At 35.9% G+C, this 21,071-nt stretch overlaps 1 protein-coding gene across 2 annotated transcripts in view; it reads left to right on the forward strand.

Annotated features, from left to right (window-relative positions):
- Positions 1-21,071, forward strand: part of LOC118187063 (hexokinase-2-like) — a 111,341-nt gene that overhangs the window by 75,948 nt on the left and 14,322 nt on the right. For both annotated transcript variants that reach the window (XM_085808784.1, XM_085808783.1), the window contains exons 9-10: positions 10-159; positions 306-439. In XM_085808784.1, the coding sequence (XP_085664910.1) occupies positions 10-159; positions 306-439 (284 nt within the window). The remainder of the gene's footprint in view (positions 1-9; positions 160-305; positions 440-21,071) is intronic.

Consider the following 21,071-nt stretch of genomic DNA (forward strand, 5'->3'; position numbering starts at 1 on the left):
TTTTTACAGGTTTGAAAAACTGTTTGCTGGAAAGTATGTCGGAGAAATAGTAAGGCATATTCTCCTTAATCTAATAAAAGGGAAAGCTTTATTTAAGAAAATGGAAACAGTGCCAGACGGTTGGGTATTTACCGCTGCGGACGTGTCGAAAGCTATCGAGTAAATACATATTTTGCTTCTATTTTTACTTTTCATGCATGTTTCAGTGGTGTTAACGCTGCAACTGTTCCTCTTTAAAACTTTTCAGACTTGCAATTTTGTAAGTGAAAGTACTTAAACTGCTAAAACAGTCGACGTTTTTATAGGGAAACGAACTTGGAAAATATTTTAGAAAGCTTGCAAGCGAAAGGATTCACAGAAGCTACTATAAATGACGCTGATACAGTACGTTATGTTTGCACTGCTGTGTCAATAAGAGGGGCGCTTCTAGTTTCAATTTGTAAGTTAACTTTATTAAGTTTTATTTTATTGATTAATGAATTATTTTATTTTAAGTTTAAATCTCGGAGTTGCTTGTGCTCATTGTTTTTAAAATTCCATACCCTTACGCAGTGCATTGTTTGATAATACGACCAACATTATAAAAGCCCCTGGGATCTTTAAGAATGTATTCGGGTCTACCAAAACAACTGGGATTTCTTAGTGTAGGAACATTGTCCTAGTATCCTGTGGGAATAAGAGCCCTTATTTTACCAAATTTATAGATAGTCCTGCCAGACTCAACATACCTTCGAGTCCCAGAGCACTACAAAGCTTAAGGGGTCACGATTCTGTTGAGACGGTTCTGATGTCGATTCCTGATCGAAGCAAATTACAGCATGGTTGCAGGAAATGTATAAAATGATGTTCTTCTCTCTTCAATTTAGAATTTAATTTGAAATGAAGTCAATGTCTTCAATATGTTTCATACATCAGCATACACAGGTATTTTTTTACCATTCTTATCAAAATTATGATCTTCTGGCTATTCGTCTTTCAGTTGTCTTAAAAAAATAAGGGGATGTTTCCCACCATTCAATACTAGTTCAAGAACTTGTAACATTTTATTATGTCAATCTAACCAGTTATTTTATGTTTTGGATCTTTACTGTCACTTCTCCCTTCCGGTTTCTCTCCAGAATGCAAATTAGCTCGCGTGTATTAAGCTGAGGTTTCTATATTGCAAGACAGAGAGTGTTCTGTCTCTTCTGTGGCACGTTACTCTTTTTCTCAGATACGATTTATAGTCTTCGGCCTTGCATTATAATTGCCGATATTTAAATATCTACGCCTATTAGCTTTGTAAACCAACTTCGCGTTAAATTGATTTATGCAGCCTTTGGCTATTAGTTTACTTAAATTAAAATTTTATATTTGTCTGTTACTTTAATTTACCTCTGTACAAGTGTTTGGTTAAATTGTAAGCACGAGTCGTGCATTTATGTTCAAAATAAAAACGTCGTTTCAACTTTCTTAAGACTCTGTCGTTAACTTTTAGACTTAGTGATAATTCGCCTGTCAGTCTATCTAGACTTTGGTTTCAGTTCATGATGCCTAAAAATATTACCAAACTTTATAAATTTTTCATCTTAAATACTTAAAAACAAAATTAATGCTTTTATAATTTAGTAATTCTGTTGTTATGAATTTAGTATCAAAGGGAAGGTCTCATCATCTATTATTGGTAATTATGGAGTAATTCAAGGAAGATTAGTTTTCCAGTTGTCCTGTCATAAAAATGTTGTGTTTCAAATGGTACGGTCATATCTTTGGCTTCTAGAAGTAATTAAAGTAGCTTTAGAACGTGAAATGCAGCAATGTGTTCAGAAGACTATGCCTGAAGTTGTGACTATGCCCCAATAGAATAATAATGTCAAAGTCATATATAAAAAGAGCAAGCGATTGAAGTAATCTTTTCAATTTAATTTCTGAGAAACGCTTCAGTTTAGTGTTAAGAATTTCATAAATAATGCCAAATATATGTACTAATTCAAGCGAAGTTTTGTTAACGTATTAATTATACAACTGTTTTGCATTACAACCAATTTCATATTATTTGCCAACTGTAGGCAAAATAACCCATTTATGGAAGGATTTTACGTGGGTTCTAATATTTGTGAAAGAATAATTCCCGGCATGTGTAGTTGCAAGTTTCGTTCTCTCTAGCTGAAGCGCAAGAGTTATTTAGTTAAATATTTCTATTTTCTTATAAAGAAAAATGCTTATCTTTATAACTTCTATAAAAAGAGATATGAATTTAAAATTTATAAATTAAGAGTAATATTCTATGGATTATGCATAAAATACAACGGCGCATAGTGCATTTTAAAAAAAATTATATTTCTAATAAATTATCCAGCTATGACACTGAAGAAATTGATGCTAAAATTTTATATATTATTTGTTTTATCTCAAAATTTGGGCATATTTTAAAAATATACAATCTCACATGGCAGTCAGTCGTATGCAAGCATAGCAAATGTTGTGTAAATATTGTGAACCTTTCGTTACATTTGCTCTGTATTTTTAAAATACCAGCTATTTTTAAATGTGTGTAAGTTTTTTGTTTGTTTTGCATTACCAGTACATTTTAGTTTTAAATATATATTATTTCATTAATATTTAAGGCTTCTAGAATATTTATCCAAAAATTGCTAACGTGCTTTTACAGTTCATAAGCAGATATGAAAATTTGCTATATAATCGAATTTAAGTATCTTAAGAGTCCGAATCCCGTAAGTTAAATACAGAGACATCTGGTGGTAATAAATGCAACTAACCACCGAACTTCCGTAAGCGCGAATCCGTAATGTATTTTGCAGTAATTGACAAAACAGGCAAACTTCTTATTAGAACATAAATTTTATTTCTAATTCACGGAGATAGATAATTTAAAGAAATTCTTTAGTGGCAAAACTTTCATACTACTACTAGCTGGTAAAAACTTCAGAATTCTAATTTTTAAAACAATTTCTCACGTTGCTGAGCAACGGTTACATAATGCAAATATGGCGTTGCCTCTTCAACAATAAATATAGTTATTTATTAAATAACAAGATATTACAACCTCTTCCCCCTCCAGATAAACTTTAATTTATATTTTTATAAATTAATGTTTACGGTTTATTTATTTATTTTCTTCAAAACAACAATATCAGCACAATATAGAATTGAAATACAAGAAATAACATAGACTGAGAAAGAGAGGAAGGAACAAAATATTTTTTTTTTTATCTATAGAGAATCGTTTAATTTTGTCAGTTCTTTCTTGTCAGATAGTTTTTGGTCTCTGCGAGATGTTCTTATGTGCTACTTGTTGTCTCACTGAATGTGGCCAACTTTGAGTATCCTTTATCATGTTTATGCCTCTTTGCTAAGTTTTCTGACGCGAGCTTAGATTCTGAACGTATTTTTAATTTCTCAGCTTTAGAAGCACCTTCATGAGTTCTTTTATAAGAAGTTCTTTGATCTGCTGCTAACAAAATGTCAAACACATCTTTACGTTTTTGGAAGAAGGAACTGATGAGCTTGTAGAGGAATAATCATACACACTATTCATAAAAGGTGAATCACCAGGTGAACAAGGTGAGTCAGCTTTCATATTAATAACTTCAGTTTTCTCATCAGTAGATGAAGGCTTAGATTGTTTGTCTGATTTCTGTGAAGCATTGGCAGAGGCTTGACTCTTAGGAGGGTGATTGACCAAATTACCCTGAGTTTTAACACTATTATTTGTTTGGATCTGCATCAAAGATGAATAGTTCTGCATTTGATCCCTATATTTTTCAGGAATAACAATTAATCCCCTTTCATTTTCATTTTTATCTAATTTCTTTTTCATCAAGAGCCCGTTCTCCTTTACTTTGAAATCATTTCCGAAATTTTCACTTTTAGCTTTGGTAAGTAATAAGGCTAAATCTCTGCTTTGATGCTGAGATTCAATTAATTCCTTTGAATGAACATTAATTAATGAACATCAATTAATTCCTTTGAATGAACATCAATTAATTCCTTTGAATTATTTTCTTAATTTCTTTGTCTTCCTCATCAGCTTGCGGTAAAATAGCTTCATCAGTCTCAATAACAGACAGTTCTTCTTGTTTCTCCATTTCAATTTCTGTGCTTCGATCTTCTTCATGAGATCTTTTTACTTGAGATCGCGTCAAAAGCGCATTTATTTTTTCTAAATTTAAGAATGATTTATCTTTGAACAAATGGGCAGTTTTGTTAACCAATGCATATCTGCCGGGATCATTTGTAACAACAGCGGCCTTTGTCTTTATATGACCAAGTTCGCAATTAATTTCAACTTACTAAGGTAGACAACTAAATGGTCATTTAAAAGATATTATACCCAGACATACTCTCCAGTCATTTTTGCGTTATCTATGTATTTTCGAAAAATAACATCAACAGAGGCTCCTGTGTCTCGAAGAATAGGCATTTCATACCCATTAACTAAACCATTAATTGTATATGTCTCTAACAAATCATCATTCGAAGATACGCTTATAAGAAATAAATTTATTTCATCTTCTTTAGGATTGAAACGTGGCATGAATCGTGAGTTCTGATTTTTAAAGGCTGCTCAGGTAACTGCGTAGTTTCTACCGGCTGTGCTGTTGCAGCCATTGCTTCCAACTGAAGTTTCTATAACTCAAAGGCTCTAATTCGCTCTTCTCTTTCACGCTCTTCTTTTCTTTCCCTTTCTTCTCTTTCGCGTTCTTCTGAGCCAGTTCCCCATAGAAAGTCCTCCACGAAGGCATCCCTCCCCTTAGGCAGATAGCCCTAGTGTGCTTTGCCATAATTAAATACCCCGCCCCACAAAAAAAAAAAAAAAAAAAAAAAAAAAAAAAAAAAAAAACTTTCGCGTTCTTCTCTTCTTTCTCTTTCTTCTCTTTTGCGTTCCTTTTCTCTTTCATCCCTTTCGTGTTCTTCTCTTTTTTCTCTTTCTTCTCTTCCGCGTTCTTTTTCTATTTCTTCCCTTTCGCGTTCTTCTCTTCTTTCTCTTTCTACTCTTTCGCGTTCCTTTTCTCTTTCTTCCCTTTCGCTTTCTTCTCTTCTTTCTCTTTCTTCTCTTTCACGTTCTTTTTTTCTTTCCCTTTCTTCTCTAATTGCAGCCAGTAGTTCTCGAGTAAACAGTAAAACGGTCGTCTGTCTGCGTATACGTTTCTTCCAATGACGCTACGTATTTGCAGCGCACTAATGAAAACGAGGCTTTATACTTCCCCAAACTAAACTTTGCCTTTTCTGAACCAATGCCTTTTAACGATATTGTAGGGACGATTGTGCGTTCTTTGCTCTGTCCACGAGTTCAGACATTCAGAATCGTTCGTGCAACTAAATCGATTCTCATCTGTAAAATGAACTCAACCCCACTGCTGAGCTGCCTGTTTTTTTTTTTTTTTTCTTTTTTTTTTGTCCACAGGATCATAGGAAACGCTATTTTTCATGAACAGGTGCGATGGCACTCACTGTACTAGCGAATAAACATATATGCTGTGTGTCCCACCCATGGTAAAATGCGATATTCGGATGTCCAATAGTGCACTGCGTGCGCCTTGCTATTTCACCCGCTGTCTGTCATATATCTCTTCTCATCCGTAGAACAGTTAGGTTATTTGAATATGACCCAAAGCATTTGAGGGCTATCTACCCAAGGGAAGAGATGCCTTCGTGAAGGACCACATAAGGGAAACTGGCACGTATTCATTTACACATTTGGAAAACCACGAAAACATACCACGCAACTAGTCCGTTTGCCTGGATTCGAACCCAAGTCGAGCTACCACTTGACAGCGGTCTTAACCAATTGACAGTTCGTGTGGCCATGTGTAGGATAAGATACGGATTCTTTTGTCACCGTGGTTGCTCTGAGCAACCATTGCGGCATTTTCGAAGAGCTTTTCCTGGCGTTCGAAATGCCATCGAACCTCGTGACGCGATACTGTATACGATCTTGAAATCGTCTCAATGCATTTTGTTTCAACTTCAGAGTGATTCAAGTCCCACTAGTGGCCGAGTGATTTAGACCGCTGAATGCTGGGAGTTCGACCTAGGTTCAATCCCAGGCGTACGGGCTGGCAGCATGGTTGGTTTTCCCCATACGTAATGTGAATACAAGTGAAATTCTCTTAGAAAGTCCTCCTCGAAGACATACTTCCTCTTACTCAGGCAGTTCTCTTGAGCTTAATCATAATTAACTTAACCTATTCCAACGATTCGACTTAGTGGTCATCCAGATGTTGTACTGGACTGTCTATGCAACACACTGCACAGCAACTCGACATCGTTCAGACTGATATGTGCAGTGTAGTAGCTTCCACTGAAATGCTAAGTATATACCGCTGTCATGCTTCTCGCAGCTTGTTTGCATATATGCGCATGCCCTAACACAATGAACTCTAGGAAATCTCTTGATTACTTTTTCGATCAGTTTTGCTTTTTCATTTCTTCACGCTGTCTTATATTGCTTGCATTTGGGTTCAGCTTGCAAGTTTTTGCAATCTCGTTCAAAGAAACAGGTCTCTGACTCATAATTTTTATTCACTAATGTACATCTAGCTATGATGTATCAAGCATTTTCATTTTAATTTTTCCCTTTTAATATGTCATTCTTACTACAACACTGTTGTTAAGTAGCTGTCTTCACTACACGCCACTATCAAACATCATCAGTGTTACATTCCTGCATTTGATGAATAGATAACAAAATATGGTACTTTTTTGACAAATGTTCGGCGATTTACCATTATATTTGTTTGTTCATAACTATTAGAGTCAATATGAATCGTTATTTGCTCATACTAATATTAACATTTGCATTAGATGGCTTACAAAGACACAATAATAAGAATCGTTATTTGCTGATACTCATATTAACGTTTGCATTAGCTGGCTTACGAAGGCATAGTTCACTTAATTACATTAGTTATATGCATTGATATATATTACACTACATTCGATTTGCATTATAGTTCTTTGACATTTGCCATTACCATTGCTTGGCGTTGTGTTATATTGACAGTTAAATACACTGGTAAATACTGTATAACATTCAATTTGGATTAGTATTACAATTAATGAAACACATTAACTTATTTTACACTTTAACTTTGGAGTACCTTAACATTAGACTTTTACTTTGCATTCTGCATTAGTATTATGTTATCTATGACATACTTTTAAAACAACGTTTGTTACATTACCTATAAACATATTTAAATTATTATACGTATTAATACAAGTTGGGATTATTAGTCATGATGTGAATGTCGTTCTTTGCAAATGTATATTATCTTATTAAGTTTACGATTTGCACTTTGATATTTCAATAGGTGGAGTGTCCACTACTTCCAGTACCTTTCCGCAAGTTTTTTTTGAGGTAGTACCTCACAGTGTTTATGCAAGTAAAGGCAAAATGATCAGGAGATCTTTGTTCCGTGTAGTCGCACATATCATTATCCGCAAGCCTTGCAAATAAGTTAAGAAGGGGTCGTGGCCCGACAGGAAGGTAGTTAGTGGTGACGAATAGGACAGCATGGTTGTGGTAACTTGCAGAATAAACTTAAAGGTCCTCCCTACCTATTGTGGAGGTATGCCATCTGTCTTGACATTTGTTAACCAGTTGTTCAAAAGTTATCTTTTTAAGTTATGAGTTCGGCAGTGGCAGGTAGTGCTCAGGAAGATTTGAACCTGTTGCTGCTTCTTAGGCAATTTGCATTAGCTTACAATTGTAATACTAATGCAAATTAGTATTAGCTTATAATTACATCAGTATTAGCTTGTTCGTTGCCTATAATGCCTGTGTGGGCAGGAAACCAACACAGGACTGGACGTAAAGCCTGTAGAACGTTGAGCAGAGACTTCTGTATGTCAAAGACGAGTGGATGGCGACTAGGCATGCTTCCTATTGCTTTAAGACTCGAGAGCGAACCACTACATATCGTGACCCTGGAGATGAACTTAGTATATGACAGGTTGGCTGCTTTTTTAATTGCTGTTAATTCCACTTAAACACTGAATTATTATGAGTTATCTCATTTTCCATGTTTGTACCTGCTTACCTTTGTGTAAAATACTAATTCCATAACCCGCTCCAGACTCCGTTCAAGATCCATCCATATAGATCGCCAGCTGATGTTGGGGACGAATTGATACTGATATTAGATTTCAGATCGTGAAAAGCTGGCTGGCTGGGAAAATCAAAAATTTTATTCTCATAATCTAAGTGGAGGTAAGTGATATCCCATAACTTCTGATTCTGTCGTAGTCGAAGAATACATAAAAAGCTGCCTCTCGTTCGGCTACTAGAACCAGGGGCGGAAGGTCTGTTAACACTTTTAACGCCGCCGTGGAGGTTGTCCTATATCCCCTGCTAATTTGTAGGAGATGGGCACGCTGCAGAGATAGTAGTAGGCGTCGTTCATGCACATTCAAATTCTGTGCCCACATTCTAGCTCCATATAATGTGACGCGTTGTGTCATAGTCAGATACCAGTCTTTGAAAATCTTGAGGGTACTCCCCAAGAGAGTGCTGAAGTTATATATGGTTATTTAACAAGCCAGTTCCGTTTTTAAAATATCTGATGGGCGGAAGCTATGATAGTTTATGATCAATCACAAGGCCAAGGTATTTTAGTTGCGGAACGATTTTAACTGGAGTACCTTGAAGCTTGATGAGTGGCGTCGTAGGGGTTTATTGGCTCCGATGATAATAGATTTGTGTCTTGGTGGCTAAGATTGTTATTTTGTGGGAGCGTGCCCAGGAGCTAAATTTATCCAAGTAAAGCTGTGGAGTGGCTTCTAATTTGGATTTCCCATTGACTAATTTGGATTCCCCATGAGAAAATCATCTTCATATGCTAACATGCTACAGTTAGGAAGACCGTTAAATTCCTTGACGGATGGAATCCGCTATTATTGACCACAGGACTGACCCCAGGCAAGATCCCTGGGGCACCTTCTCCGTAGCTCTTGCACGACAACATCTGAGTCTGTAATGATCTGGATGTAGCGATCACTAAGGTAACTCTTTATTAGGTCTTTTCACGGTACACCCCATGGTGGTCAGATCCTTGATAATATCCGGCCACCACAGAGAATCAAATGCCCCTTCTATGACAATACTAATATTTAGTGAGTCCGCTTCATTGCTTCTTTTACTTTTGACAATTTGCAGGAAATTCGAGATAGCGTGTTCCGTAGACACGGGATCTCAAAATCCAAACTGGGAGGATAGTTCCATGCTGCGATTCCGGTGTAGGAAGAATGTCAGTCTTCCCAGTGTGACCCTCTCTAAAGGTTTGCCCAGCGAAGACAAAAGACATTTTGGGCGGTAGGGTGTTGCCATGTAACGAAACGTTCTAGATCAAAGTCGAATCACTCATAATCCAAAGGACGAGATGCATGGCCTGGAGGGTTTTCCATAAATTTTAATTAAACTTAATATTTACATATATACAATGTAGGCTAAAATGCCTGAATCGAATATTTAATGCTCAAGAGGCAAGAACTGAATAGTTCCAGCTTAAATCTAAATCGAATTCTATTGCGTAGTGCATCGAAATTCTACCTTCAAGAAGAAGAATATTTTTTCAAGTCACGTGTTCAGAAGGGGAAAGGTCAAGTAAGCCAATAGATGGACTCCTAACGCCATCTCTTGGCGATATCAAAGAATATTCCTTAACACACTCCCCACCTGAACTTTGACAAGAGTTCATCTAACTCAGTTATACATACAATCAAGTACATAAATCACTATTCTATAAAAATATTAAAATATACTAATTAGTCAAACACTTCAATTCCAATACAGGTATCAAATAATAAATGTTATAACTAATAAATGAACTAAATTTTAAAATATTTTCCACTTAACTGAACAAACGTAACTAAGGATATTCAATTTAATCATTAATAGACAAAAAAGGAAAAAAGCATAACTAAATCGTTAAAGTTCAAAATATCTAAAGTTCAAGAGGATATAGATGTTGAACAGTACGTTTTAAAGTCCCATTACCAGTTTTTAATTCGAATGATCGGACTTTACCATCATGTCCAGGAATAATTTTTATGATTCTACCAAGTTTCCATAAGAGTTTGTTTTTATTATCTCCTTCGACTAAAACAACATCTCCTACTTTTAGTTCTGGTTGAAGTTGCGGATTCTTCAAGAAATGGGCAGTTCTAAGATCTAATAAATATTGTTCCACCACAACTGTTTTAACAGCAATTCTTGATAACGCTTTCTTTTTAACAGCGTTTCTCTTGTCGTTTCGCTAACGATGATTCTAGCAAAGGTCAAAGGATACTTCAAATCAGTTTGTCCAATGTTTAAGAAGTGCATTGGAGTCAACGGTTGTGGCTCGTCATTGTCGTTGTAAACGTAACTTAGAGGTCGTGAATTAAGAACTGACTCCACTTCGACAAGTAGTGTAGACATTTCTTCGAAAGTCAACAATGCTTTTCCTACGATTTTTCTTAAACATTCTTTAACAGATCTAACAAGTCTCTCATAAAACCCTCCCCACCATGGGGCTCGTTCGATTATAAATTTCCAATGGATTCTTTCTTTGGCAATGAAACTCTTGAATTTGTCATCTTTTAAAACTTTTGAAAAATTCTCAAGTTCTTTCTTTGTCCTCTTAAAGGTCTTGGCGTTGTCAGAGTAGATGATTACGCAGTTTCCTCTTCTGCTCAAAAATCTGCGAAATGCAAGTAAAAAGGATTCTGTTGACATATCTGATACAAGTTCTAAGTGTACAGCTCGGGTTACTGCACAAACGAACAAAACAATATAGGATTTTCGAGTGTCTTTAGAATTCTTTACGTAAACTGGTCCGGCGAAATCAATTCCACAGACTGCAAATGGAGGCGATTCTTGGATTCTATCCTTTGGTAAGGGTGCTGTCATCTGGTCTGCTGGTTTAGCTAAATATTTTTGGCAAATTATACAACCTTTTAATGCTTTTTTGACTAACTGTCGTCCTTTAGGAATCCAGAAGCGTGATCTGACTTTAGCTAAAGTTGCAGCAATTCCTCCATGCATTTTCTTCTCATGTTCTTTGCATACAATCAGAATCGTTAGTCTAGAATTTTTAGGTAAGATTATTGGATGTTTATTATCTAGTGAGAAGTCAGAAAATTCCAATCTTCCTCTCAACCTCATGATTTCCTTTTCATCAATATAAGGAAGAAAATTATACAAAGGAGAATTTTTTCCAACCGAATTACCTTCTTTGAGGGATTCATATTCTTCGGCAAAAAACTTCTTTTGCTCTGATCTTATCCAGAAATTTTCTGCTTCTTGTAACTCTTCAGCTGTGAGAGTTCCTTGAATGTCGCTAGTTTTTCTTAATTTTTTAATGAAACGTGTTGTGCAAGCAGTGACTCTTAACACCTTCTCTAATTTGCTATATTTTGATATGTCGAAAAGATCATCTGCACTTTTTTCGATTGTACATTCAAGTTGATGTATATCACCGGATCTCTTTCGGTATTCTAATTTGTTTTCATCTATTGTTTCTTTAATATCTAATCTTGGCCAAAGTTCGTGAGGGAGTTGAAGCCATTGGGGACCTTCCGTCCAAATGGTCTCATTTATTAACTTGGAAATCTTCGTTCCCCGAGATACGAGATCGGTAGGGTTGTCGACACCTGGGCAATAATGCCAATCTTGAGGTGAACTCAATTTTTGTATTTCTTCGACACAATTCCTGACAAAGGGTTTGAAGGCTTCAGGTTGTTTCTGGATCCAAAAATAAGTAATTGTTGAGTCTGTCCAAAAATAGCACGGAATTCTCAATTTCAGTGCTTTCAGAATATCGCTGGCTAACTTAACTGATAACAATGCCCCCATTAATTCTAACCTCGGTAAAGTAAGGGATTTTAGTGGGGCTACCCTATTTTTAGAAGAGATAAAGGCCGTTTTGATTTCTTTATTTTCTGTCGTGAAACGTAAATATGCGACTGTACCATAGGCTTTGACACTTGCATCTGAAAAACAATGTAGTTCGAGATTTTCGACATTAATGTTCGAGTGCATGAAAACGTAACGAGAGATGGAGAATCCAGCCATTTGAGGTAGCTCTTCACACCACTTTCTCCATCCAGAGGACAAATCTTCAGGTAACGGTTCATCCCAATCTATTTGTGACAACCAAATCTTCTGTATTAAGCACTTTATTCTAACAGTGAAAGGTCCTAAAATTCCAATCGGATCGAATATCCGACCCAACACTTGTAGAAGAAATCGTTTTGTTTCTATTGGTTTAGATGTGAAAGACAATAAGTTCCGAACATCAAAATACAGTAAGTCCTTTGAATTATCCCATGCCATACCTAAGACTTTAAATGGGAAATTTTCTCTATTAAAATTTTCAGGATTTTCATCTGGAACGATACCCTTTTTTACCCACAATTCATGTAATTGTTTCGAGTTACTATGCCATTTGTGAAGCTGCATGCTTGCTTCCTTAAATATTTGGACCGATTCTAGACTCGTAGTTAATGCTTCATTGATCGTTGGTTGGCTTCCAATCACATCATCTACATATACGTTCTCATTCAAAAAGTTAACCGTTGTAGGATAAAGTTTATTATATTTTTTCAGATGATGTTTAATGGTAGCGGCTAATAGAAATGGACTACGATTTATTCCGAATAAAACTCTAGTGAACCTATATATGTCAGGAGAAATGGTTTCATCATTAGGGAAATCGGAAAACAGAAACCTGGTTGCGTCTCGATCTTTTTCATGTATGAGAATCTGTAAAAAGGCTTGTTTTATATCTGCGGTGAAGACTATTAGATTATACCGAAATCTTAACAATATTTCGAATATTTCAGGGTATAAATTTGGCCCAACATGTAGACAATCATTTAAAGAAATGGATCCTGGGGCATGCGATGATGCATCATAAACAATACGTAATTTACTTGTAGCTCGATCCTCGCGTATAACTTCCCTATGTGGCAAGTAAAACACGACATCCTCTTCATTTGAAATTTCTGAAACTGGTTCGATAATATTTTGTTTTAACTGATCTCTTAATACATTCCTGTATTCGGAAAATAGATTAGGATCTTTTTTAAATCGTTTTCTAAGTCGATGAAATCTTTGTTCTGCGATTTCCCTATTATTATTTAGATTTGATGTGTCATGTTTCCAAGGCAATCTAACTTTATAGCGAGAATTTTCATATGTTATATTTGATTCGAAATATTCGACGACTTCATTTTCAGTTGAATCGAAGTTTTCCCTCTTATCAATAAGTCCTGAGTTTTCCAAGTCCCAAAATTTTGTTATTTGTTTGGAAATCAAATCTTCCCCTACAACTACATTGAAAGCTAAAGAGACATCATCATCACCTTTTCGTCCATGTAGGCACCAGCCGAAAATAGTTTCCACCGCAACAAGATTTTTGCTTAAGTATTTAACGCGTCCCATTACTATGTTGTAATAATAATCTGCACCAATTAGAATGGCAATGGGTTTTTTACAGTCGGGAAAATCTGCGAGCAGCAAATTTTTTAATTGTTTGTTTTGCTTAATTTCTTCTGATTTAGGAGGTGGAATATCTGCACCTGATATATGATCAGTTACTAATAATTCAACTTCTATTCTAGAATCGGGAGAACTTCTATGTTCTAAAGTTAATTTAACTACGTCATAATTTTTTTGGATGGGAGAAGTATTCCCAAAAGTGCAGACAGTCAATTTTTCTTTTCTTATGACTTCGAGGTTTAATCTGTCCGCTAACTCGCGAGCACAAAAACTTTTCATACTTCCACTATCCAAGAGAAGTCTGGCAAACACCTTTTCCTTAGCTGTTTTAACTTTTATCGTGCAAGTCTGTAAAAGAATTGTATTATTTGCATTATGTGAAACAGCCGAAACAATTTCTTCTTTCTGTTCCTTAGTTTGTGTATCATTTTTCGAAATTAATATACTATCCTTTTTACCACTTGGTGTATTTTTAACTATCGAACTGGATTTAAAACATATGGCTTCTGAATGTTTACCTTTGCAAATTTTACAAACTTTAGTTTGGCGTTGCCGGCACTGTGAGATTTTGTGTTTAGGGGCCAGGCAAAGAAGACAACGCGCTTGTTTTTTTTAAAATATCTCTCTTCTCATTAACTGAAAGGCATAAACAGGACTCTGAGTCATGGTTTTGAAAACAAAAAATGCAGTTTCGATTTGATGACGCGGCTGCCATAAATTCATGTGTGGTGACAGTTTGTTTATGTTTCAGCGTCGGTGGATATCTGTTAATACCTTTCATTTCCGGGTTTGACTTGCGTGGGAAGGATAACGAATTAATCTTTTCTCGCGATTCTATTTCTAATCGGAGAAAGTCTAGAAATTTGTTTAAATCATAGGTTGAAGGATTTTCAGTATTTGTACGATGAAATTCTAAAGTTATATCGTTCGGGACAATTTTCATCAAAATTGGAATAAACATGTTGGAATATGTTTCTGGTTTCACACCGAATGCTAAAAGGCTTCTGACTTGAACGTTAATTGTATCATAAAGTTTTCGCAATTTTGTCACTTCACTTGAACTTTGAACGGGATTTAAATTTAAGAGATTAGAAATGTGTGTATTGATAATAAGGTCACTTTGGCCGAATCTATTTTTAAGAATGTGTATAGCAGAGTCATAATTAGCCTCTGAGATTGAGAGACCTTCTATGGCTGATGCTGCGTTTCCACATAAATAAGTTCTCAAATAATTAAATTTTTCTATCTTCGAAAGTGTAACATTGTCATGAATAGTGACCTTGAATGAATTCCAAAAATTCATCCAATCGTTATAATCTCCGGAAAATTTGTGAATTAACAGTTTGGGCAATTTCACATTGCCTTCAATCTGTCTTTTGGTTTCAACTTCTGTAGATGAATTATTTAAATTCGTGTTGATATTTTGAATATTGTATTTCCTTAAATAGCGGTTGATTTTAGACTTCGCTATTATTATTTTATCGTTATATTCCATAGAAGTGTTAATATCTGAATCTAATTTTGATTCATCTTCAATCAAATTTTGTATTTTTTCATTTAAATCATGTAGTTCCGTTTCTTTACTATTTAACAATTCCAAACAATTTTCTAACTCTTCTTGTTTTTCTTCTTTTAAATACACATCTACATTTTTAATAATTTGAGTTACAGAAGCACGTATATATGCTCGATTCTTAATAGTGTCTTCTGTTCCATTTTAATAAATTATCAAAGGAGACTTACCGTGAGAAGTCTTCGCTTACAAAGCTAATCCAAAAGGTGAAAAACACAAATTTTCAAATTAATCAGATTCTTTTCTGGGGCCGATGCACCATTATGTAACGAAACGTTCTAGATCAAAGTCGAATCACTCATAATCCAAAGGACGAAATGCATGGCCTGGAGGGTTTTCCATAAATTTTAATTAATCTTAATATTTACATATATACAATGTAGGCTAAAATGCCTGAATCGAATATTTAATGCTCAAGAGGCAAGAACTGAATAGTTCCAGCTTAAATCTAAATCGAATTCTATTGCGTAGTGCATCGAAATTCTACCTTCAAGAAGAAGAATATTTTTTCAAGTCACGTGTTCAGAAGGGGAAAGGTCAAGTAAGCCAATAGATGGACTCCTAACGCCATCTCTTGGCGATATCAAAGAATATTCCTTAACAGCCAAGAGTGGATCCTTGCCCTTTTTGTTGAAAAGAACTGCCTCCACTTTAGTAGACAGGGGAAAGTGCCGACAATTCCAGCAGGATTTTAAGAATGATATGATGAGTTCCGGAGCAGTTGTGAAAATCATCTGAAGTATTTTTTTTTTTTTTTTTGAAATTTTCCAGGCCATCTGGCCGTGGGGTCTTTTTTGGATTGAGGTTCCTGATGATGCGGGCTACTTCTGTGCTGCTGGGAGGTGGTTCTGGAGAGGGTCTATGAGGAACATATTTATTGAAGTTTGATCTAATTCCAAACTGGTCTGTCATGTCCTCGTCAGGTAGGTCTTCTTTAAATAGTGCCCGTAGGACAAATTGTAGCCTATCAGCTGGACGTGTGGCTGAAGTGAGAATTATAATGGGAAGCATTGTCGGGCAAAAACTTTATCGGTGACTATGTGAAATGTCTTGCCATATTTATCCAGGGTGTTGTTGTAATAAGTTCGCCAAGAGTCCTGCTTGGCTGTTGCAATTTTCCTTTTGTATTCTGCTTGGCATTTTCTGTATTTAACGAAGAGCTCGCGACAGGTGTCAGATCCCGTTGCCTCTTGTGCTTCGCGCCTTAATCTCCTTAGTTTGCTCCTTTCCTCCGTGAGCGAATCTGTCTACCATGATGCGCTTGAGCGCGTTTTATATTTTTTCCGTTTAAATGTTTGATGACAGGCTGCTATACATATTTCTACTAGTTGATCGTAAGCTTTGTTCAAATCAACAGTGTTTGTGCAGTCCCAAAAAGCCTTGGTGAGCATGCCAGTGAAAGGTAAGAGGTATTTTTCTAGCTTTTTAATCCCGCCATAAGGGGTTTTGAAGCGCCATTTTGGGATGATGGTACGCGGAGACTGGAGGCTAACTGTAATCGCACGGTAATTGTTAAAAACAGAGCTTTTAAAATTTCGCGCATAGTTATCTTCTGTGAAAAGCACACTGCAGCTCAACTCTTCTCTAACTACAACGCACTTCGAACGTCGGATAAATAGATAGATGTATTCCATGACATGCTAACGACATATTCTTGAGACTGTATAATTTGAATTGGAATTTTAATGTTGTTTTAAATATATTCTAGTGTTAGTCTAACCGTGTGGTCATTTAGTTACGTTATCATTCATTGTATGCTGAATCATCATAGAAGGAGATACAGTCACTACCCAGGAAGAACAGGTAGGTAGAATTTTGATATTTTATTTGAAATAAAACTTTAAAGAAACTAAAAAATTATTAAGTTTATATTTTAACATGGCATCCCACGCTGGGATGGTGATCTGTATTTTACGTAATATGATATAATTTGTCTGAAATATATTTGAATAACATATTTAGTATTGAAGTTGAATTAAGCATATAAACGTAACATAAATTAAGTAAAATGGCCACAGAAGCATTAACTTTGAGTATTCGAAAACGATCAACATTAAGAGCGTCAGTTACAAAACTTTTTTCAAAAATTGAAGAAGAAATTACAAAAACAGAAGCAACTGCCGCTGATAGTGAGCTGGAGCTTTACTTAGAACAATTAAACGACAAATTTGTAAGTCTCAAAGTTGTGGACACCGAAGTAGAAAAGTTAGTAGATCCCAAAGATCTTGATAAAAAACTTGAATCCGCCGAAGAATACAGAGAAAGAAACCATTACATGGAGATTTAGAGCAAACAAATATTTACGATGTGTGAATCAAATTAATCAGTCAGTCGACTCTTCCCATTCATCACTTCATTTGGATGCAAATCATCAGCAAACGCTTAATGTGAAATTACCTAAAATAACAATTCCAAAATTTTATGGAAAGTTAAATGATTGGCTTACATTCTGGAACTCATTCGAAACATCGATACATAATAACAAATCACTTGACGATGTTAGCAAATTCAATTACTTAAAAGCCCATTTAGGTGGAACTGCTTTGGAAACTATAGAAGGTTTTTCTATTTCAAGCGACAATTATAAAAAAGCTGTTTCGTTACTTGAAGAAATATTTGGAAGGAAAGCAGTTTTGATAAACACACATATGAAACAGTTACTAGAAATACCCACACTTAAACGTTCTAGTGACGTAGTTAATTTTCGGAAATTGTTTGATAAAATTCAAATTATTATTAGAAGCTTGGGATCGCTAGGTGTAAGTTCGAACACGTTCAGCGCCTTATTAGCACCTGTAATCTTAAAGTCATTACCGGGTGATTTAATAAAGAATTATGAGTAATGATCTAATTGGCTTTTTGCACAAACATTTAATGGCTAAAGAAAAAACAGAATTGCATTTTCATAACTCCCCAGTGCCACACCCAGATAAATTTACAAATTCTAGACCGGCTGGCGCGCGATTAGAAAAACAAAAAGAAAAGTCGCGTCCCGTGACAGCTTCTGAGTTATTAACGAGAAATTTGGCCTTCAAATCTAAACATTGTACTTTCTGTGGGAAGGATTCACATTTAAGCACAGATTTTTTTTATACGGAAATACCATATGAAAACAAGAAATCACTTCTAATTAAAAACGGAATTTGTTTCCGGTGCTTGAAATGTGGTCATATTTCTTCTCGATGTTTATCAAAGGTAAAGTGCAGCATATGTGGCAGCAAAAGACATTTGAAAATAATGGTGTTACTCGGACAAAAAACAGTCGAGTGATAATGCCGTAATTACTGAAATAAAGGACTTTTGTCAGAACACAGTTCTTTCGAATAATAACTGTACAAGTGACGTTTACCTTCAAACTTTGATAGTGTATATTACGGAAAACAATATAAAATACCTTGTAAGAATAATTATAGACATGGGTAGCCAAACAAGTTATGTACCTAAATTTGTTGCTAACCACTTGAAATTGAAGAAGATAGGAGAAATACCTGTAAACCATGGTTTATTTGGAGGAATTACACACAGAGAAAAGCACCAAAAATATCGCGTTAAACTCGCAAATATAGATGGAAGCTTTAATTGTGAATTAGAAGTTTAAGACGAAAATAAAATTTGTGCTTCTATTCCTAAATTGAATGATTCGCATTGCTTAAACCAATTAAAAGATCTTGGTATTTTAATAAGTGATACGGTTATAAATGATAAATCTTGTCTGTATGAAAATAATTCGGATGGAATACATTTACTCATTGGAGCTGACTGTGCAGGAGAATTATTAACGGGGAACATGAAGCATCTTTCAGGAGGCTTAGTTGCTGTTCATACTCTCTGGACAGTAATGGGTAAATATAAGAAAAAAGATGCTTTGGCAAACAATTCAATGCTATTATTGTCACTTCACGTGAATAACGCAAAGATCGAAGATCTCTGGAGTTTTGATACTTTGGGTATTAAAAATAGTGGCGAAAAACGCACTAAAACAGAGATCCAAGAACTGGCTTTGAAACATTTCAGAGAATCTCTTAGCAGAGACGGTAGTGGCAGATACAAGGTTCATTTACCCTGGTTACAAGGACATCCCCCTTTAACAGATAATAAAGATTTAGCCCAAAAAAGGTTTAAAAGCACAGTTACATCTCTTAAATCAAAGAATAGATTAAATGAATATGAAGAGGTGTTCAATCAATGGGAAAAAAAGGTATCATTGAACAAGTTGATCAGGATAAGTTGAAGGAAAAGTTGGGTATACATTATTTGCCGCATAGAGGGATATTTAAGGAGAACTCTAACACTAAAGTTCGTCCTGTGTTTGATGGTTCTGCTAGAACTAGCAGCTCCGTATCATTGAATGACTGCATCGAAAAGCGTCTCAGTCTAAATGAAATGATTCCGATAATTTTAAATCGGTTTAGGTGGGGAAATATCGGAGTTGTTGCAGATATCAAGCAAGCCTTCTTGCAGATAAGCCTAAACGAAAACGACAGAGATGTTTTACGGTTTATATGGTGGAAAAGTGGAGATCTCCAACAGTTAATCACATAGAGACATTGCAGAGTCGTATTTGGTATTTCAAGCAGCCCTTTCTTACTTCCAGCTGTTTTAAATCATTTTTCAGATCAAGTAAAAGAGCCTTTGAAAGGTATTGCAATAAAACTGAAATATTCATTTTACGTCGATAATTGTGTTGCAAGTATTGACTCTGTTGCTGGCTTAGAATATTTCAAAAGAGAGTCTCAAAAAGTTCTAAAAGCAACTAAATTTGACTTACGTGGGTGGAGAAGTAATTAACTTCCTCAGATACAAGCTTTCTTTAGAGATAGCTCTACTTATGTAGATCAAAACGATGTATCGGCTTTAGGTCTCAAATGGATACTAAGAATGACACCCTGTCATGCCAATTGATAGAAACTGAGAAGAATAATGAACCGATTACTAAACGAAAGATCTTTTCTAGAGCACATCAATTATATGATCCCATTGGTTTCACCTGCCCGATGACGTTAATTCCTAAACTGCTTCTTCAGGAACGAGGCCTACCAGCGGCCGAGCGGTAAAGACGCTGAACACTGGTAGTTCGATCCGAGGTTCGAATCCCGCAAACAGGCTAGCTGTATGGGCGTTTGCGTGGGTTTCCCCATGTGTAACCTGTGTACGAGCCAGTTTCCCTTGGAAAGTCCTCCACGAAGGCATCCTTCCCTTTAGGCAGATAGCCCCTGTGTGCTTTGCCATAACTGAATAATCCAATCCAATCCAATCCTCAGGAATGCTGGAGCTGGGAATATCATGGGATTTTAAATTACCAGAAGATTTAATTAAAAGATTTGAAAAATGGGAAGATCAGTTACCAAAAATTAAAAACCTCAAGATACCTCGCAGACTGTATGATTTTGACCTTAGCGAATCCGACATAACACTGCATACATTTTGTGACGCGTCTAAGTTTGCATATTCGACTAGCATTTTTCTTAGAGCTGAAAAGGAGGAAAAAGTAACTTGTCAATTAATACAAGCTACACTGGTGTGCAAAAATTAAGGACGAGACGGTTTTTTCAATATAACTTTGTACAAAAGCTTTCCAAATCAACACATTTAATACCGTAAGATCCCCAATACGTAAGGATATGAGTAATGTAAGCAACACTTACTAAAAGAGAAATCAGAGGGATAAAAAGAAGATAGTGTCTGAGTAATCCTGCCGATGCTACTTTATTGAAAAAGTAGCATGGAGCGCAATGCGACTGAAGGCCGAAACATCCCTGTGATGGGTGTCCAGCAAGAAACATCCGGTCTTTAATAGGGGATATGATCTCCCCTGACTGCTAGGCAGGTTTCTCAGCGTCTGCCCATGCTGAGAATGAGGGTGACAATGAGTTGTTGAGGCATTGCTGCCCATTCGTCTTGCTGCGCCAATCGAAGCTCCGGAATCTTTACCGGTGGTAAGGTACGAGCTGCCAAGCGTCTGCCTAGAAAATTCCATACATGCTCGATGGGATTGAGATCCGGAGATCGTGC

Source organism: Stegodyphus dumicola, chromosome X2, assembly GCF_044657685.1.
Source record: "Stegodyphus dumicola isolate Sdum_Otavi_A_Nest chromosome X2, ASM4465768v1".
In the NCBI taxonomy this organism is placed as follows: domain Eukaryota; kingdom Metazoa; phylum Arthropoda; class Arachnida; order Araneae; family Eresidae; genus Stegodyphus; species Stegodyphus dumicola.